Source organism: Bos taurus, chromosome 9 (genome assembly GCF_002263795.3).
Source record: "Bos taurus isolate L1 Dominette 01449 registration number 42190680 breed Hereford chromosome 9, ARS-UCD2.0, whole genome shotgun sequence".
NCBI lineage: Eukaryota > Metazoa > Chordata > Mammalia > Artiodactyla > Bovidae > Bos > Bos taurus.
Genome location: NC_037336.1, coordinates 94,579,121 through 94,600,678, shown reverse-complemented (window position 1 = coordinate 94,600,678; position 21,558 = coordinate 94,579,121). Strand labels below are relative to the sequence as shown.

The following is a 21,558-nucleotide window of genomic DNA, read 5'->3' as shown; positions in this document are numbered from 1 at the left end:
ACTGACCTGCTCCGTCTCCACGAAGTTGGACACGTGGCCGTCGTCGTTCACGCCGCGGGTGTGGAAGCGAGCGCCGGCACGCTCGCAGCTGATGCGGGAGATGAGGCAGGCCTTGGCCTGCTTGTGAGAGGCATACACCGTGCGGATGGCCACCACCCCGCAGATGACCTTCAGCAGCCAGTCACAGCAGTTCACCTGGTGCTGCCTCAGGGGCACGTGCAGCAGCTGGTTCCTGCAAAACGGAGCCCACGGTGACTCGGGCCGCCTCACACCCTCCAGGAAACACTGCACTCGTAGCAAGCAGGGGCGATGCCTGGGGGCCGTATTCCTGCAGTGCACACGCCCCGTGGACTCCACACTCGGGACACACAGCAAGGACGTTCAAGTGCTCTAGGGGCACCACAAACGGCAGGGCCACCAGGACACAGGCAGTGGGAAAGGGCTACTCCCGGGCGTCAGCAGCAGTGATGGCATGCAGGTGCAGGTGTCAGCCAGTCGCTGGGCTTTCAGGGAACCACAGAGGAGCCTCTGTTTACACCAGTGCCCTCTTCAGTTTTTGAACATAAATCCCTTCGGTAACAATTTAATCATGTTTTATGGTGAAAGAATAATGATAAACGACAAATGATAAAAATAATTAAATACATGCATGCTTATTTAAATTAGATACAGATTCCACAAGGTGAACATGATGAGAGTATTACAAAGCAATGGGAATTAAATAAAAAGGATGAGATGAACATAAAACTTAAAGTTCCAGTACTTCCTCCCCAAACCAAGTGGATGGTTCTGGGTCTCTGGCGTCCATGATCTTCATGGGATAACAGCCAGCATTTAGAAAGGGAACCAAGCTCCATTCTAAGTGCTTTGGGATGGATCGACCCATTTCATCCTTGTATCAGCCTATGTATAGGCATTATCATTCACCCCATTTTACAGATGAAGAAACTGAGGCACAGAGGAGAAACATTTGCCCAAGGTCACAGAGCCAGGTACGCGTGGCATGGAAGCTGTGCTCTTCAGCCCAAGCCTCTCCTGCTGAAGGCCCTAACTATAGAGCTGCCCCCGCACACAGTCACACCAGCTCTCATGTCTCACTCACCTCCCCGACACGCACGGGAGCTTACTGAGCAGGTGATGGCTGAGAAGTGGGGCTTGGGGGTGGTACGAACCTCAGGCTGCTTCCAGACTCTACACGCTTCACCCAGGGGACCCGAGCTGTGCTGTTCTGAGGTCCTTCACATGCTCCCCCAGAGGCAGGGACCCCCACCGTGTAGCGAGCTCATCTAGATCACGGTGCGCTGTGTATTTAAAAAGGCAGCACCATTCCTGCCCTGAGCCCTCATCAAAGACGCAGCGCCCGCGTTTCTGGAGAAGTGTGCTGTGAGCTCTGACATCCCAGGTGGCTTCTCCAAGCGGCAAGAGCAGCCGCTCCCCACTCTCAGGCCAGCCTCCTCCCTGACATGGCCACGTGGGCACTAAGGGACACACCGCCCCCTGGGAAGCAGGGCCATGTCTGAGCTCTCACACAGGGCGCTGGGCTGCTGAGGAATGATGAGCACGAAGCATCACTTTACAAAAACACCTTCCCCTCTTCTGAATCCCTCTCTGAAATTCAGCTGATAAACCAACTTTGTTGTTGTTCAGTGGCTCAGTCGTGTCTGACTCCTTGCAACCCCATGGACTGCAGCACACCAGGCTTCCCTGTCCATCGCCATCTCCCCGAGCTTGCTCAAACTCATGTCCATCGAGTCAGTGATGCCATCCAACCACCTCATCCTCTGTCACCCCCTTCTCCTCCTGCCCTCAATCTTTCCCAGCATCAGAGTCTTTTCCAATGAGTCAGAGCTTTGCATCAGGTGGCCAGAGTACTGGAGCTCCAGCATCAATCCTTCCAATGAATATTCAGGGTTGATTTCTTTTAGGATTGACTGGTTGGATCTCCTTGCTGTCCAAGGGACTCTCAAGAGTCTTCTCCAGCATCATAGTTTGAAAGCATCAATTCTTTGGTGCTCAGCCTTCGTTATGGTCCAATTCTCACATCTGCACTAAATCAACTTTAGTAACCCATGTATTAAATCTGCATCAAGGGAAGGTCTCCAGAATGTTCCAGGGTCTTCCAGCCATACAGTGATGGCTGCCATCAGTCATCAGGGGTCAAAGCAACCTTCTGCTAAACAGACAACTCTAAACAATCCCTATTGTAGTCACACTGGCCTGACCCCCTGTAGGACGGCTCATAATCCTGAAAGAAGAAACCCAAACCTATAAAGGAAAAGAGCTTGCATCTCCTTCCAGGACTTGATTGTACCGGGAAGCAGTTATCGACGGAGAACAGTAACCACCCAGAAAAACGCCTTCACCCACCAAATCCCCACTCTCATGCACCAGCCGCGTCTATTGCTGACCCCATCTGACTCCAGATGTGGGCTCAGATCTTGAACCCAGCACCCCTAATGGTGGGTTCAGGCAATCAAGCCCGTGACCATGCAGCCGGGCCTGACTCAGTTGTGGTGAGCTGCACAGGTGCCGCCCTGAGCCCAAACACCATGCACCGTCCAGGGCTGGCTTCTCCTGGCCAACTGGAGGCAGTCCAGAGTCCACCTGGGGCCTCCCCCTTCCCAAGTCCCTCTCAGTCTTCACTTGGTGACTCCCTGCTTTGTCTTTCTCTTCCCTGTGTACCTCAAATCTCCAACCACAGAGCTGGCACAAGGAGCCCTGGGAACAGTAGGTAGGTACAAAGGGTGACACAGACTCCCCAGGCATTCAAGGCTTGTTACAGCTTCCGACACCTCTAGCCTCGGCTCATCAGGCAGTCCTGGCTGAAAATGGCCCCGTGGCCTAACAAAGACTCCTTCATAATCCACAGTCCCTGCGTCCCTGAGCTTGGCTCCCTTCAGGAGCACAGACATCCGCAAAACGGAGCTAGGGATTCAGACACACCATCCGCTGGACCTGATACCCGGAGTGTGGTCCTTGAACCAGCGGCCCTGGCGCCACCGTCGGCCGCTTGCTGGAAAGGCAGAGTCTCGGGACCCAGCCCAGTCCTGCTCAATCAGAATCTGCATTTTTAACAAGACTCACGTCCTTGAAGTCTGAGCACACTACTGCCCCCCCAAACCCCACATCACCAGAGAACCTAAGGGGATCTGGGGGACAGGCAGCACGCACATATACAAGGACACTGTGAACCCCTCTTTGTCCAAGTGGAGTCAGGAGCTCGCTTGTGGGGTCCCAAGCGCCAAGGAAAGTACACTTACAGGTGATGAAACCTGTGACCTCCTCTGTTTGGGCAAAGGGAGGAAGGAACAAACAGAGGGCACAAAGATGCCTCATCGGCCCTGACTCAGGGCGGGAAAGGCCCCAGAGGCCAGCACTGGAGCCAAGAACACCCAGTCCTGTGAGGCGTCTCCGAACAATTCCTACAGCAGGACTTCCATCTCTTCCGCTTCTGACTCGAACCTCCGGGTAAGTCTGAAGGGAGCAGCTCCATTGTATGCAAATCACCAGGCCCCACCCCGGGTCTTCCACGGGACCTGTCAAAGGTCATGAGCCCCGGGGCTGACAAGGGGTGACAACTGACACCGAGGGGCATCCACGCCCGTGGTCTCCGAAGGGGCCCATTACCGCCCATCACCTCGGCAGGATGACTCGGCTCTGCCGCTGAAACCGACAGGTTTGGCTGTGGGATTAGCAGCGTGGGACCTGGAGCCAGGATGCCCGAGTTCCAATTCCCTGCCTCATTCAAGCCTCAGTCTCCTCACCTGTAAAATGGGAAAAACAGACCCTACCTCATTGTTTCCTATGAGGAGTATGTGAGTTACGACCCACAGAGAACTTAGAAGAGCGCTTGCTTTACAAATGTCTGTCCGCTGGAGGATCACCACGGGAACTGAGAGGCCTGGGGAGGTGCTGAGCACAGGCCCAGGCGCTCAGGGAGCACCGCCAGATGCCGGCACTGTGCTCCTTAGTTACGGAGCAGATTTTCCTTCCGGAGTCTACATAAGACCACCTTGAACACCCTCCCTGATTCCAGCGGGGGCTAGTTTTCCTCTCATTGTGCAGAGAGCATGGGCACCAATCACGGCTCCCACAGGTAACCCACGTGCCCGGGGATGATGCTAAGAGACAGAAGATGCAGGTGCTCATCAGAGCCCGCCCTCCGTGTGAGCCGGGGGCAGAGGACCAGGGCCTCACCAGAAGAAGGAATTCCCCCACTCGGAGCTGTCGTCACCCTGCTTCTGCGCCCGGACGGTGAGGTCGAAGCAAGACCCATCGTTGGGCCAGGAGAAGTAGAAGACCCCCGAGTTGAGGATCTTCCGCAAGGCCGCGAGGCGGTCCTCCTCCTTGGCCTCTTCCTGGAGAGGGTAAAAGTCGGTGGCGGTGATTTTGTAGATCTCGGCCTCTGGGATTCTGCCCACGGATGTGCAGCCTGTCACCAGAACCAGGAAGCTCAGGGAGGTGCCACCTGGAAGGCAAGTGAGACACGGGGACTGAGGATCGCAGGCGGTGACACAGGTGACCGACAGCCGCAACCACGAGATGGACTTCCTGTTCTCGCCCTCACCTCCCAGCACCCCGCCTTCAGCTGAGGGATCCGCCTGCCACCCGAGCCCAAAGCCGGCCCCGCCCACCAGCAAGAGAGCCACCTGCAGCCTGTAAAAACTGGAACTCTCAGCCCCACCCCACCAGGCCTCGGGGGCGGGGCCAGCAGCCTACTCTTAACAAGCCTAGGGGTTCCAGGTGGGTCCTCCCCCACCCCCAAGCCTGAGATACTGCCTGCAGCCTGCCCAGCCCACACCCCAAGCCTCTCAAATCCACCCTCCCCACAAACCCCCAGGGCCCCGTCCTCCAAGCGCCACTAATGGAGCAGCCTGATTTCAGCCCAACTTCCTGCCTCTCCCCACCACGCAGCACACAGAGTCCAGCCGCTCTTATGGGCTGTCTCTGTGGCTCCCCAAAGCACCCTTGCACCCCTGGACTTCTGCCAGCAAGGCCTTCCTTCCCACTCACCTTCCTGCCCCCACCCTCTAGACCAGCTGGGGCCTCCTTGATGTCTCCACCCACCCCACGCCCTTCCCAGAACTCCTCTCCACCCTTCTGGGGTCAAGTCGGCAGCACCTCCTCTGGGGAGCCTTCCCTGCTCTCCTGAGACACCGCCAGGTGCCCCTTAGACACTGCGAGGAGCACTCAGACGTTCCCTCTTAGTTCTCATCACATACAAAGCTAACAGCCTCCTTCCGTGCACGTATACCCCAGCCGACTGGGGGTTCCTTAGGGACAGACTCTGTTTGGTTGTCATATCCCGGCAAGCCGGCACTTCACACAGCAAGTGTTTGATGAAAACGTCCTAAATAGGCCAATGAGACAGCAGCTCAAGCCCCCTCGCCCCCTCCCCGTGAAAGGCTACCCCAACCACTGCGGACCCTGTTGTTCGGAGGAGGAGAGACACCCCCCTTCTGGGGACCCCACCACACCACCCACGGCTTTTTCTGTTCCATGTCCCCAGGTTGCAGCAGGTCCAGGCACACAAAGGTGCTCGAAGACACGCGCTGGGGGCGGGGACGGTGGGGACACTGACCCACCGTCCTCTATTTCAGGAGAAGGCCCAGGAGACAACTCGGTGGGTAGCTGGCCTCGAGGGGCTGGCGTGATTCCGGCAAGCCGGCCAGAATCCTCGTCCCACCAAGGTTTAAGGGACTCGCTCCTACCAAGACCTACTCCGGATGACCTGTGGTCACCATCTGGAGCCGTGGTGGTCAGCGTTCTCAGATCTCTGGACACTCCGCTGAGACCCTGAAGACAGCACTTAACAGGAAGACAGCACTGCTGGGGGCCAGAGGACGTCAGGTTTCATTAAAGACCCCTTCATTCAATAAATAGGTCACCCACTCCAATAGGCTTCAGGGGTAGGGGAGGAGGTCACATACCACCTCTCCGGTCATGTGATCAGGAAACCTTTATTCATTCTGTATTTCTGGCTGTGCTGGATTTTTGCTGCAGTGTGGGCTTCTCATTGCAGAGCACAGGTTCCAGGGCATGGGGGCTTTGGGAGTTACAGCACACGGGCTTAGCTGCTCTGCGGCCTGTGGGATCATCCCGGACCAAGGCTCGAACCTGCGTCTCCTGCCTTGGCAGGCAGATTCTTTCCCACTGAGCCACTAGGGAAGCCGGGGAAACCACTTTGAAACAACATAAGAATAAGGCCGTCTACGGGGTCACACACAGTCGGACACGACTGAAGCAACTTAACAGCAGCAGGAATAAGGTGGTTATGGCTGTGGACAGTGACAGGAGTCAGGGGCCGAGTCTCTTAAGGAGAACCGGTGTCCTTTCTGGAAAACAGCTGGGGTTTGTGTGCGGCTGACGGCCTGTGCTAGAACCAGCGCGCAAGCATCTCATCTGCCTCCTTCCGTGGGCTCAGCACAGGCAAGGCGGAGTTCAAGAACCGTCCACTCGCACGGGCCAGAGGACAGCCCAGTGGTTGAGGCTGTGAGCCGGAGACTGGACTCCGGAAGGGGCGGGTCCCACCGGAAGGGGGCGGGTCCCGGGGGAGGATTGGAAATTCTCCTCTCTCTCTACACCCGCGTCGTGCAGTCGTGCAGTGGGTTTCTAGCCCCACTTCCTCAACAGCCTCTGCGTGGGGGGACCGAGTCCCTGGCAGGAGTCCCAGGTTGCTCTGAAGACAGCAGGCACTTTCTGTGCAGGGCAGCGGCCCGGGGGAGGCTCGGGGCGGGCGTGCGACAGCAGGCGTGAAAAGGCTCTTGAAATAAATGAGCGCAAGGGGAAGAGCTATCACCACTGAGGAGGCAGGCTCCCGAGTCCTGGGCCGAGGGGCTCGGGAGAAGATGCAGGAAAGAGCCGCTGCGTGGGAGCAAGCTGGAAGCAGATGCTTTAGTGACACTCGGTTCTCAGGGATGCTTACCGTGTGCCAGGCACCACTCCACAACCCTGCTCCCAGCACCCTCAACCGGGAGGTCCCATTTTACAGGCAGGGAGATGGAGGCACAGGGAGGGTGAGTAGCCTGCCCAAGGCAGCACAGCGGGGAGCTGGGATTCAAAGCCACTTTCTAGCCCACCCCAGGAAAGTCACTCAAGCCAAGTCTGGTTCCAGGGCCGGGGGCTCCTGACCGTGTCCTTGCAGAAGTACAGCCAACCTGTCTAACAGCACCGCTGTTCTAGACTTGGGGACTGGCCCGCGAGGAGCGGAACTGCCTCTCCAGTGCACGGCTCATCTCTGTTGGACCCAAGATGCAAACATGGGTCTCACCTCGGCCCAGGCTCCGTCCAGCCCTGCGGGCGGGTGGCCTTCAACCACTTCAGCTGTTGTCTAAGAATTGTGGTTGGCCAATGCTCCCCTCGCTCATTTTCAAATTGACACCAGAAGTTTTCATCATTAGTTTAAATGGTTGTGAGTAATATATTTTCCAGCATGTGCTAAATATTGACATGTAAAAATAAAACTGTTGTGGGCCTCCATACCAGTATCCAGAGGAATCCAGGTGGTGATTTATATTCATCATCATCTATTTTTTTTAAGGAATCATGAACAAGATCTTCTTGAACAGATGGGATTTTTACTCCTATTTGCCGTCCACTTTCCCCACAGAATTTCATCCTAATGTTACATTCTGTGCGTCACTCGATCATACTGTACAGCACTTTGATCCTAAAGTTCTGAGTCTTTAAAAAGTTTTTCTTCGGGCTTGAGTTATCCCTACAATGATTTTCAGTAGAGATTGGTCAAATGGTGTAAACAAAACATTTTTGTTAAACGATCATTTAACATAAAAAGTAAAGATTTGCTGGAAAGGCTTCTCTTAACGAGACGAGTGGTATTTCTCGTTCATGGACACGCATTTATTGGTGGAATGAAACTAGATTCCAATTCCGGTTCTATTTTTCATTTTTATAGATGTAAACGCTGAGGAACCTTGTTCACATTGATAAACAGATGGGAACAGAAAGGGCTTCATTAGAGAAACGTCACTCAATTCTTCAAAGTCCTTCTGAGTTACATGGTAAGAAAAAAAGAAATCACAATGAATTATTGACACAGCGCTGTTAATGCTGTCAGCTGACACCCCACTTACTTCTTCCATTTTGTGGAAAGAAAACAATTGACTGTCATCTGACTTGTCAACAAATCTGTCACCTAGTCATTGAGGTGACTGACTTGCTCAACCGCTGACAATATTCTGACTTGTCCCTTTGTTTGGCAACCTAGAGGCATTTACGTCTGGAACAACACAGCATGCTGAGATGCTGTGCGAAATAAGACAGCAGAAGGGTGGTTATGGGTGGAACAGGGAGGGTGAGAAGCCAGCTCCACATCCCAGGACATTCTCAGGCAAACTGATGACCGGGAGGCGCTGAGGAGCGGAAGTTGTTTTCCTCAGATCTAACCACGTCCATGCTCACAGTCTCCGTGACCCCAAGAAAACGGCCCCTCAGCCTGGCAGGGGTCAGTCAGTCCTGGCAACACCATGTCCCCCCATCTGTTTAAGAGCGGCCCCTGAGCCCACACAGAAGGTGTCTCCAGGGGTAAAACAGGCTGGCGAGACTCGCCTGCCCCAGGCGAGGGAGAAATCCTCTCTGAGGTCACCTTGAGCATGGGATCCCAGCTGTGTTTTCAGTAACTCAGGATCAATTTTCTCACAGCCCGGAAGTGAAATGGGCCGTGGGTGAGGGGTAGGTAGTGATTGGGGGCTGGGGATCTCAGACGTCATCAGCCAAGGCTGAGTCCAGGGCCTTGAAACCAGATAGGATCTTGAAACAAGGCAAAGACAAAAGTCAGGCTCACCTTGGCCTGAGAAGATAGGGCTCCACACGCCTTTCAGCGGCCTGTGGGGCCTCAGGCCATCTCTGGGCACCAGATGGGCTCCCATCCCTTTCAGCTCCAACTCTCTGGTTCCAGGGCTCCAGCAGCAGCAAGACCATGCCTGGGTCAGAGGATGCTGGCCAGAGTCAGGTGAGGTGTAGGCAAGGGCAAGAAATGGGTCACAGACCAAAAAGACATCTACACCAGAACCAGGAGGGCCATACCCACACAGAGGCAGTCTGGGTGAGCAGGGTGGGGCAGTGGATTGCAACTACCTCAGTATAAATATGTGCTTCCCAGGTGGCTCAAGGAGTAAAGAATCCACCTGCCAATGCAGGAGATACAGGGTTCGATCCCTGGGTCAGGAAGATCCCCTGGAGTGGGAAATGGCAACCCCGCTCCAGTATTCTTGCCTGGAAAATTCCATGGAGAGAGGAGCCTGGTGGGCTACAGTCCATGGGGTCTCGAAAGAGTGGGACATGACTGAGCAAATTATATATACAGGTTAACTGGGATAGGGTTTCAGTTTGAGATGATAAAAAATGTTCTAGAGATGGACGGTCAGAGAAGGCAATGGCACCCCACTCCAGTACTCTTGCCTGGAAAATCCCATGGACGGAGGAGCCTGGTGGGCTGCAATCCATAAGGTCGCAAAGAGTTGGACATGACTGAGCGGCTTCACTTTCACTTTTCACTTTCCTACATTGGAGAAGGAAATGGCAACCCACTCCAGTGTTCTTGCCTGGAGAATCCCAGGGACGGGGGAGCCTGGTGGGCTGCCGTCTATGGGGTCACACAGAGTCGGACATGACTGAAGCGACTTAGCAGCAGCAGCAGAGATGGACGGTGGTGATAACTGCTCAAGAACGTGAATGGCCTTCATGCCACTGACCTGTAATGCTTAAATGGTTAAAATGGTAACTTTGAGAGACCTCCCTTGTGGCTCAGCTGGTAAAGAACGTGCCTGCAATGTGGGAGACCTGAGTTCGACCCCTGGGTTGGAAGATCCCCTGGAGAAGGGAACGGCTGGATACCCGTTCCACTATTCTGGCCTGTAAAATTCCATGGACTGTATATAGTCCACGGGGTCGGAAAGAGTTGGACATGACTGAGTGACTTTCACTTTCACTGGTGGTCCAGTGGCTAAGATGCCACGCTCTCAATGCAAGAGGCCTGGTCAAGGAATCAGATCTCTCAGGATCTGATTGCAGGATCACAACCAAAGATCCTGCAAGCCACAACCAAGATCAAAGATCTCGCATGCCATAACTAAGACCAGGAGCAGCCAAATAGATAAATAAATAAGTAGTTGTTAAAAATGGTAAATTTTATTATCTTATATATGTTAGGTGCTCAGTCATGTCCAACTTTTTGCAATCTCATGGGCTGTAACCCAGCAGGCTCCTCTGTCCATGGGGTTCTCCCAGCAAGAGAATCCCACTGGAGTGGGCTGCCATTCCCTTCTCCAGGGGATCTTCCTGGCCCGAAGATTGAACCCGGGTCTCCTGCATTGCAGGCAGATTCTTTACCATCTGAGCAACCTGGGAAGCCCTATCTTATGTATATTTCATCACAATTTGTAAAAACCTCCAAAACCTCAATTTAGAAATCCTCTCCCTCAAGAGAGCCATCTTCAAAGCCCAGCTCCAAGTCAGAGCTGTCTGGGAGAAATTCCAAGCCCTGCAGGGACAGGTCCCGAGTTTCATCCAGCCGCGGCCACTCGTCATCTGGCCGGGAAGGTTGGGCGCCGGGGCCACCATGAGTCACCAGCACACACAATGGTTCATTCAGAGATGGTGCCAGGCATGTTCTGCGTTGGAATTTCTCTGTTTGCTCAGCCTAAGAGTTCTCTCCCCAGCCAGGTATGAGGGATCTCAACCGTGGGTGCCTACACACCATCCTCCCTCTTGACTTCGGGTCCAGGATACCCTCAGATCTATGAACAGAGGACCTGGGAGCCGATGCTTCCCCACCTGTGAAGTCAGCAGCTGTGGCTGGAGGAGTCCGAGTCCCCCGCCCCTTACCAGCGAGCTCAGAATCCTGAATACCTGGACCCACCAGGTATCTGTCTCATCCCTGCTGAGAACACGAGCACCGTGAAGGCAGCAGTGTGCTGGCTACTTTCACCAGCTTCCGGGAGCCGGCTGAGCACAGCGCATCCCAATTCCATCCTGGCCTGAAACCACCCACGGTGGATACACTTACACGACAGAACCTGACAAACACAAACCGTCAGGGATTCCCCACCAGAGAGCCGGACGCCAAATAATGACCGGCCCACCACTGGGTGTAAGAGTTAAATTATTAAGACTGATGGCCGGTTCCTTTCAAGACTTGCTAGAGAATACTGCATTTTCTGAATCTCAAAGGACTCCTAAAGACTGTCAAAGGTCCCCCTCCAGAGACGGTCCATCGTGTAGTGACTGCCCAAAGAAGTCAGCCGTGGCTGACTACCACCAGGGGTCACAGACCCAAGGCACTCAGCCTGGGCCCCACGCCTAGTTCTCCCTGAGGAAACCCTGCAGGACAGCCCTTCGCACCCACTCAATAGCCAAGTTCAGTCCATGTTCATTTTCTCACGTATTAATAAAAATCTTCAGAACTATGTAAGATAGAGATGAGGCAGTTTTCCTGCTTTTAGAGGTGTGAAAACAGCCCTCGAGATATTGAATGAACTAAGAAGGTCAGTCTGTCGAGAAGCTGAAATTAGACTTGAGGAGGGCTGTGTGGTGGAAGGCTTACAGGACTGCCAAGTACAGCTTTACAGGCTGTGCACTGCCCAACTCCAGGAAACACAGTTCAATGGAGACCTCAATGTATTCAACCCCCAAGGCTATGAAATAGGGAGGCCTTGAGAGCTTAGGGGAAAGGGGAGTTAAATCCCTATAATCATTGGGATAAGTTCTTTTTATAACAACACTCTCACTTTCTATGCCTTGTATTGTGTATGGGTCAGCAAACCCGACTCTCATATCCATACATGACTACTGGAAAAACCATAGCTTTGACTATATGAACCTTCCTATATTCATTGGAAGGACTGACGCTGAAGCTCCAATACTTTGGCCATCTGATGCAAAGAACCGACTCATTGGAAAAGACCCTGATGCTGGGAAAGATTGAAGGCAAGAGGAGAAAGGGGCGACAGAGGATGAGATGGTTGGATGGCATCACTGACTCAATGGACATGAGCTTGAGCAAGCTCTTGGGAGATGGTGAATACCAGGGAAGCCTGGTGTGCTGCAGTCCATGGGGTCACAAAGAGTCGAACATGACTGAGTGGCTGAACAACAATAGGAAGCCCCAACTCCAGGGCTTATCGTGGGGGCTCCAACCCCTTCCTGCTAGCATTTCAGAGAGGAAGGAGGGACTCTGAGCTCTCCATGGAAATCTACAAACTTGTGAACATTTCTTAATTTCTAACATAAAAGGCTGTGTTCACTTAGGTAGACTGAAACTGAACAACTGCCCTAAGTTAATTAAGAACCTGAGCGGAAGTCTCTCTCTCTGTACAGAGACCTTCAGTCTAAAAGAGTCAAAACGGGGCCCACCTCCCACTCGGTCTGTTCATCCTGGTGGCAGGTGAAAGCTGGAATTTCACTCTGTACTGCCAGCACCCTCAACAGGTGGGGAAGAAAACAAAACACATCGTAGTTCTGGGATAGGGACTTGCAGACGGAAAAGAAAATCAAGTTCAAGCCAAACATTCCTCAGTGTAACCGAAGAGAACTGGAAAAACTCAATGACAAGGCCCAGTCCTTCCATCCTTCAGACTCTTGTTCAGTCGCTCAATCATGTCTGACCGACTCGTTTTGTGACCCCATGGACTGTAGCCCGCCAGGATCCTCTGTCCATGGGATTCCCCAGGCAGGATTACTGGAGTGGGTTGCCATGTCCTCCTCCAGGACATCTTCCCGACCCAGGGATGGAACCCGAGTCTCCTGCATTGACAGGCGGGTTCTTTACCACTGAGCCACCAGGGAAGCCCGCATCCTTCAGATATCCTGGGCACTTTCAGAAATGTGTTCAGAAAGGCCAGATAATCCTGATGTTCCAAGTCAGAAACACTCTCACTACACTCAGGGAGCCTTCACAGGCCCCCCTGGAGGGTGGGGCAGGGTGACACAGGCAGGCAGGGCTGGGGGTGTTCAGAGGACATCAGACATGGCTGGGGACCAGGGGCTGTACTCGCTCCCCCCTCGGGGGGAGGAGCAGGTGGGTGAAGGGCCACAGGCAGGGAGGAGGGCTTTGTCTGGGGCAGCACTGGGAGCTGGTCACCTCTCTCCACTCCCTGCCCTGGAATGAGCCTCCCGTAGCCGGGCACCCACAGACACCCTGGCTCACTCGGACACTGTCTGTGGGGGCTGCCAGTCTTCCCAGTCAGGACCGGTTTCCTAGAGCTGATTTCCAGCCTCAGCCCAGGAAGACAAGCTTTCCCCTGGGATACAGGCAAGGTACCACTTCCCTGGTCTTGGAACCTTAGCCTTCCTGCCCCTTTCAGGACAGAACAGCCTAGTTGGTGAAGGCAGCCCCTGATGCCATAAAAAAAGCAGTTTAAAACCTAGTCACAGGTTCAAGGGGCTTCCCTTGTGGCTCAGCTGGTAAAGAATCTGCCTGCAATGTAGGAGACCTGGGTTCAATCCCTGGGTTGGGAAGATCTCCTGGAGAAGGGAAAGGCTACCCACTCCAGTATTCTGGCCTGGAGAATTCCATGGACTGTAAAGTCCACGGGGTCGCAAAGGGTTGGACACGACTGAACGACTTTCACTTTCACAGGTTCAAGAGGGAGGGGGCATATGTATACCCGTGGCTGATTCACGTTGCTGTATGGCAGAAACCAACACAACATTGCAAAGCAATTATCCTCCAATTAAAAATAAGTACATTTAAATTTTTAAAAAACCCACTTGCCTCTTAAGGACTGCCCCACTTTCGGCAAGTCACCGATGCGAAATGAACCATTAATTTACGCACAAGAAAAATATTGCCAATCATAATTGTAAAATGCCAACAACTGTAACATATCTGAAACACCCAGATGTTATAATATAAAAAAATGTGTCATGGAATAGAGGAATTACAACTCTTAAGCTTTCTAACAGTTCCAGTTCCTACCTCAAGTTGTTGGGAGAGCTGAGTTAATAAATTAAAACACTTAAAACTGGGCCCAGCACAGAGTAAGCACCACATAAGGTCAGCTGTCATCTTCACATCCTCGTGATTGAGGAAAGGCCGCAGCAATTTTTTATAACCTCGGGAAAAAAAAAAAAAATCATGGCAAGGGGAAAAAAAACCTACAGAAACCCTTGGCAGGCAGCACATCTTCATGGAAAAAAAGTAAGTGTTTAGAGGCCGCTAGATCCAGGTTTGAATTCTAGCTGAGCTTCTTAGGCAAGTTATTTTTACCCTCTGAGTCTGTTTCCTTTACTGAAAAGGAGAATAAAAGGAGAATAAAGACACGGTATCATGTTGGCTTGTTTTTAGGATTAAAGAAGCGAATGTACACTTAGCCACTGGCACAAAACAGACATTTAATACATGCATTTTGTCATGTGGGTACTGAGTGTTTTTCCTAAACACTGTTTGGAGATGATCACCATCATAGTTCAGAGGAGAAAAAAAAACCACCCGACTAAAGAAAGAAGAGCCAGAAAAGTAATGGCAAACAACTGTGCTATTCTGTCTGCTGTGAAAATCCTTAGACCAGGGAACACAGCTGCTGTGTGGATGTGGAGATGAAAGCAGCTGCTGTGTGGATGTAGGCTTGGGAAGAGCCTGCGTTTGAGCAGCTCACAGCCTGATCTGGTCTTGGCCCCATAAGTCACCAGAGACACTGGGCAGGGACAGTGTAAATCAGACGGCAGAGAGGGGAGGAAGGAGGGGGCTGCTGAGCCCCGGCATCGCATCAGGGCTCCTGCGAGGCCCAGGAGTGCAGAGGTGACCGAGCGGCCTCACAGGGAGACTGTGACTCCCCAGCGGCAGCCGGGTCGACGGTTCAGCCCCTCGCGTCTTACACCGAGCAAGGATGCCCGCGAGTTCCTGTGAGTCCTCTGCCCTTTCCAGTCGGATCATGTGGCCCAGTTCTGGAACTCTTTTCCTTGCTCTTGCTCACACCCACCCTCAGTGCCCAGTGGTCAGGCGCTGGTGGCTTTTCTCTCCTTGCCAATGATGCCCCATCCCAGTTCCACTCCGTCAAGACACACTCAGCAGGTCCAGGGGCTTCTGACCTCTGACCTCCACCCCCTTCTAGAATACAGATCCCCTGTAAAACAACACACCAGCCCCTGGGGAGACGCCCCTGCCCTCCCAGACCAGGCTGGAAGACCTGAGATCCTGGCAGGCACCCAGAGAAGGTCTGTGCCCACTCTGTGCCCAGGGTGGGAAGGAGTGCCAACAGGGGAGGACCAGGCTGCTCTCACCTCGACCTCTGCCCTAGCCTGGAGGAGCCAGCTCAGGGAAATAAAGAAACATTTTAAAAGAGGGTAGCAGCTGAAATAAAACGACTAAATCCCACAGCCTCTCCAAACTCACATAAGAGAAGCTCTGCCCGACACTAGAAGTCTATAGCCCCGAGCGTGTGACAGCTGCCGCCCTCCACGCGGGTACTCACCGGACTTCACCCTGAGCTCCCCCAGGCAGCCGTAAGCATCGATGAGCTTCCCATACTGGCCTTTAATGACCTCCTTTTCTTCCGGGGCTGCGGGAGAAACACAGCACAGAGCATCAGCCAAACCTCCTGGTGGAGTTCATTCACTGCAGCTTCGGATGCGGCTCCCACCCACTCGGCAAAGAAAACGCAGAGTCAGTAGCTCGGCCCCAAGTCATCTGTGTGGAGGCTTGTGGATCGGAAGATCGCTGAGCTCCAGGGACTGAGACCTTCCCACCTGCTGTCTGAAAGCTCCGGCAGCGTCCCAGGGAGGGCTGCAGAGGCGGAGGGGAGTCCCCGGCCGGTGGAGGTGCTGGGTTTGAGGCGGGAGCAGGTGTCTCAGGCCGGCCCCATCCCTCGGTACTGCAGCCCACATGCTCAGAAACAGCACTGAGTCATCGCTCCCCGATGGGGAGGACCTTCCTTCCTAGGTATTGTCCACCAGAGGCCGCGTCGTGCAAGTGCCCAACCGCCCCCTGGGGACCTGCTAACACACAAGGGCCGAGCAGGAGGCCTGGGTGAGCCTGGTGCTCCACGTCCGGGGCCAGTGAATCCCAAGGCAGGCTGATAAGCAGAGGTCCCCGGGGTCTTCAGAGTTACTAGAAACACCCAGGACTACACCCAGCCTATGAGAAGCAGAAGAAGAAAACCTGGCAGAGGGAAAGACCAGGAAAAGGAAGGAGCCCTTAACCTTGACAGTAATACCACAGACACCACTGGAGGTGCCACTGGCTCTTACAGGGGCCAGGCCTTTGTGCCCTTTTCTCAGAAGAACATTTCTAAATGCATAGAACAAAACACAAACACGGATGAATCCTTAAATAAGGACCCCGCAAACTCTCACTTTTCACTTTCATGCATTGGCGAAGGAAAATGGCAACCCACTCCAGTGTTCTTGCCTGGAAAATCCCAGGGACGGTGGAGCCTGGTGGGCTGCCGTCTATGGGGTCGCGCAGAGTCGGACACGACTGAAGCGACTTAGCAGCAGCAGCAGCAAATACCATTAGGGCGACTTCCTATGGAAGCAAAAACTCAGCCTCAACTGAATTCATCTAATACAAGGGCTCTCCATCTGGGGAGACAGAGGAAAAAGCCTGGCAGACACCACAGCTTCACAGATAGGTTTTGGGGGGCTCTGTATCTCTAAAAAGTGAAAGTGAAAGTCACTCAGTCGTATCTGACTCTTTGTGACCCCATGGATTGTATACAGTCCATGGAATTCTCCAGGCCAGAATACTGGAGTGGGTAGCCTATCCCTTCTCCAGCGGATCTTCCCAACCCAGGAATCAAACCCAGGTCTCCCGCGTTGTAGGCGGATTCTTTACCAACTGAGCTACCAGGAAAGCCCTATAATCTCTAAAATTGTATGCAAAATTTTTGATGTATATTTTTATGAGACTGGGATTGTAATTTTCATCAGAATCTTCAAGGAGCTCTAAGGTTAAGAACCAGTTTAATAAATGACATTTTCCTCCAAAATTCACATGACTTTTTCTAATTAGGGTTTTTTGCTGGGGGAGGAGGGAGCAGAGTAATCTAAAGGTAATTACCCAAAGCCGGGGCTTCCCTGGTGGCTCAGCAGCGAAGAATCCACCTGCCAATGCAGGAGACTTGGGTTCAATACCTGGGTTGGGAAGATCCACTGGAGAAGGGAATGGCTACCTACTCCAGTATTCTTGTCTGGAGAATCCCATGGACAGAGGAGCCTGGCAGGCTACAGTCCATGGGGTTGCAAAGCAGCCACTAAACAAGTGTATATAAGTCAGTCCCAACCTCCCAATTCACTGCACCCTCCCTCGTGTCCACATCCTATCCCTTCAAAACTAGCAATCGCATCCCTCCAATCCCTGCTTCCATCTTCACATCTCATCCTCTCTCCCTCTCCCGCCTCCTTCTTCCATCTGTTAAGGACCATTGTGAGTACACGGGTCCCCTGGATCATCCCCAACAATCTCCTATGCCAAGGCCCTTAGCTTAATCACAAGTGCAAGGCCCCTTCTGCCACACGTGGGAACTGTCACAGGAAGTGGGCATCAGGATGGGGGCACTGAGGGGCCCACAGATGGGCATGACCCACTTTCTGGAGCCCGCGGGTCTTTGCCCCCACAATGATGACAATGAGGAGGACAAGGCAGCCTTCCTGCCCACCCTGGTCTGCTCCCCGAAGAGATGAAGGCCTCCTCCATCCAGGTGATGACAAGTCCGCCGTTCAGGGACAAGCCTGGTGCCACGTGCCTACGGAGCCCTCCTGGAAGTGGCCTGCCCCCTACTCTAGGGCAGGTGAAGCCTGTGAAATCCCATCCCTGCAGGAGGAAGCGAATTGCCCCCTGCAGGCCTGTTCAGGGCCACACGTGGTGTCTCCTGGTCTAAAGAGAGAGAGGTAAACAGGCAGCTTCCAGTCCTCACTGCAGTGGACACGTTGATCAATGCAAGAGCATAATTCTGACTCACACACAAAAATCGTATTTCAACCCGCAAAGCTTTACAAAGCCTTAGTACAGAACCCTGAAGCCAGAGTATCATCTGGGTCTCACCCTGTTGACCCTAAAACGAGGAAGTCTTTGTGCCTTTATGTCCCTCTACAAACAGTCCTGACCAAACAAACAAAACCCTGGGAAACTGCCAGCCAAAGGAGCCTGGTCAGATCCACACTTCAGAGGTGGGAACGGGACAGCAGGAGAAGCTGTGGAAACAGACCCGACCCCCCGCCCCACTGGTCACAGAAGACAAGCACACACAGCCGGTCCCCCTGCGCTGGGAAAATTAAACAACACAAATTTTTAAAAGGCTTCTCATCTTATTTTAAAAACAAACAAGCACAGCACCAACAGGCCACCTTGTCCCATTCGAATCCTGTAAATGATCAACTCCTTAATATTGAATCAGCAGCATCATCCCTGGCTTTCACACAAGGCACCTCACGGACGGCCACAACCTGGCTACATGTGCCAGGCTTGGGAGAAGATGCTTTTCCTCCATCGCAAACAGACCAACTGTAAACAAACTGGGAGGCTTAAAACATCAAAACTTTCTCAGCTCTTGAGTCTGGAGGCGGGAAGTCTGGAAGGAAGGTGTCAGCCGGCCACCACCCTCTGAAGGCTCCAGGGAGGGTCCTCCCCTCCTCGTCCTGGCTGGTGGTGGCCATCAACCTGGACCTTCTTTGGCCTGCAGCTGTGTCCCTCCAACCCCTGCCTCTTTCATCACGTGGCCATCTTTTCCCTGTGTGGCTCTGGGTCTCTCTCCTCTTGCAAGGACACCCATCGCATCAGATTGGGGGCCCACCCTACTCCAGGATGACCGCATCTCAACCTAATTACACAAAGGACCCTATGTCCAAACATGGTCCCATTCTGAAGTATTGGAAGTTAGGACTTGCATGTATCTTTTGGGGAACACAGCTGAACCCATAAGATTCAGTAACCTTTTCCTTCCATGAGCCAGCCCTGTTAAAAGTCCAGACTCTCTGCAAAGCATCCCTCCTTTTCTCCAGGCCTTCCCCTCCAAGGCTCCTTCCCACCCCTGTGATGTGTAAGCGGGACACGTCCCAGCCTGGGAGACAGGGCCTCCTCACTGCGCCCCCAGGACCCCCAGAGGCCTGGCCTCCCAGGCAACCTGTTGCAAAACCACCCGACACCACCGCTTGCCCCAGATAACCGTATTTCCTCACTTTGTGTCAAAGGAAGAAAAAATCCATTTTGCTCTTAAAAGGGAGTTCACAAACCAAAAGCCTCAGGCAGGTAATGAAGGAACGAAGCTGCAGGAAGGTGACCCAAGGATATACGCACCTTCTAATGGGGACACATGGTCCGTTTCTGCCCACTGCCCCCAGGAGGTCAGACCAGCCTGGGTACCAGCGAGTTTCCAGTTTTTTGAGAGAAATAGGGCACTTCTGATTTCTCAGTCTTGGCAACCAACCCAGGTTTATTTTAAGCTCTGTGTGGGCTGCACACACCTCTGCAGACTGTATTTGGTCTGCCCATTGGCAACTTCTGTCCTTCCTTACTTAATGTCTCAAAAATAGAATTTTCCCGTCTTCCATGCTTTTGTTTGTTGCATTTCCGGAGGGTTAGTCCATGTGAGAATGTTTTTGCTTCCCCATACTCACCGCCCCTCGAACCCCGACCATCGGCTACAACTTTCTAGGAAGTCCTCCCCTTTGTCCTCATCCACCTCTTGCCCTGGGATTCAGCCATTCGTTCCAGTGAGTGTGTATCTGAGGGCCGGCTAAGCACAGGGACCCAGCAGGGACCTGAACAGACCCAAACCCATCTACCCCAGGGGCAGCCGAGGCAGGCGCGGGGCCTTGGCAAAGAAGGGACATGTGTCATGAATGGATGAGTGAAGACAGTGGAAGCCAACCCACTGAGGGTAGGAGGCAGGAGCAGCGGCCCCGACAAGGCTGTCACAAAGGTAGTGGAGTGGCAGCGCCTACTCGGGGCCAGGAACCACACAAGCTTCCTGCCAAGGGGGACAGACGCGATCAGCCGCACAATGCAGACAGCGACGTGAGCCAAGAAGAAAAAGCGAACAAGGAAGAGGGGTAGGAAGCGGGGGAATGAGGACTCTCACATGGTGCAGTTTGGCAAGGTCTCACTGCAGGGGCAATCTGTGAAAGCAGATGAAGGAAAAGAGGGAGATGGCTGAGTGGAGGGCCGGGGAGCACTGTGGGCCCAGAAGAGCATGTGCAAAGGTCCTGGGGCTGCAGCATTCCTGGAATATGCAGGATCAGTGAGGTCAGCGAGTCTGACAGAGGGGATGGAGCCAGGGACACGCTGAGAAGCACTGTCTTGGTCATACCAAGACTTGGGCTTTCGTGCTGAGCCAGAGGGAGGCACTGAGGGGTTTGGGGGATCACTATGGCTGCTCGGTTGAAAACAAATCCAGGAGGGGCAAGAGGAAGGCAAGGAGACCAGTTAGGAGGCGCTACAATGATCCTGCAGAGAGGATGCTTGGAGTGGGGTGGGGTGGGGGGGCGGCTGGAGGTGCTGGGAACACGCACATACCACACACACGCACTCACTTTATTATTATTGAAACTTCCAAAGAAAAGCAGAGTAGTGTAATAACTTTATGTGCCCACCAGCTCTGACTGGTATCTATTCACACTCAAGCTTACTTCATTCGTATCTCCCATCTGAGAGGGTAACAGGCAGGAAGGCCAGGGGTCTCCAAACGGAGAAAACAGGCTGCAAGTGTCTCTCAAAGTTCTGTGTTGCTATGACGACACCTGGTTCCACCTGAATTTCACATTTCTCAAACCTTGAGCTACCCAATGCGTTTTTCTTATGGAAATGTTTTTCTTAAATTATGTTAATGAAACTATGTATTTGCTTGGGAACTTGCCTTTCTTCAAAATGGTTCCACCTAAGACTAACTTTTTTTCTTTTCTCAAACCTTGCGCTGATAATAGCTCAACAAACCAGTATTCATATCAATTGTTTTATGGCTGGGGGATGACAGACCTCCAGCCATCCTATCTCTAAAATGCATATTGTGGGAGAGGGGCCTGGTGAAACTCCCTCAGCCTTGACGTGTCTCTCTTATCTGATTAATAGCTTTCTAACAGACACAAAGCAGCTTGCTAAAACTAGCAAGGGGGGCACTCTCCATCCCCCTTCTGATGTCTGTGTCAGAAGCTTTCTCTGTCCCCTTTCCACTTTAATACAACTCTGCTACACAAAAGCTCTTGAGTGATCAAGCCTGGTCCCTGGTCCCAAAGCTAAACCTTCTTCAGAGATCATGAATCTGACATTATTCACCGTAAGCTATCACATCCCATCTCAGACACCTCACATCAGTCTCATTGTGTGGGCTCAGACAATAAGCAACAATCAGTGTCAGGAGTTTAAAAACAAAAAAAAAAACCATCCTAACCCCACTAAATCAGAAACTCTGGCCTTGAGACCCAGAAATCTGTTTTCATGAGTCTTCCACTTGAGAACCACTGTCCAAGATTATATTCCAATTCCAGACTTCATATTGTTCTATCTATAAATATTTCAGTAAGAATCTCTAACAGATGAGGCTTCCTTTTAAAAATACACCACAATACCATGATCATATCTTTAAAAATGTAACCATAATTCCTTAA

The 21,558-nt window shown here is 52.8% G+C and overlaps 1 protein-coding gene across 5 annotated transcripts in view; it reads right to left on the bottom strand.

Annotated features, from left to right (window-relative positions):
• The window catches only part of SYNJ2 (synaptojanin 2), a 108,647-nt gene that overhangs the window by 52,395 nt on the left and 34,694 nt on the right, over nucleotides 1–21,558 (bottom strand). For 4 of the 5 annotated variants that reach the window (XM_024997111.2, XM_024997112.2, XM_024997113.2 and 1 more), the window contains exons 2-4: nucleotides 15,432–15,518; nucleotides 4,198–4,468; nucleotides 7–232 (exon numbers count right to left, since the gene is read on the bottom strand). In XM_024997111.2, the coding sequence (XP_024852879.1) occupies nucleotides 7–232; nucleotides 4,198–4,468; nucleotides 15,432–15,518 (584 nt within the window). Of the gene's footprint in view, nucleotides 1–6; nucleotides 233–4,197; nucleotides 4,469–13,936; nucleotides 15,402–15,431; nucleotides 15,519–21,558 lie in introns of those variants that run through there. The other variant, XM_010808721.4, reaches the window with a different exon arrangement.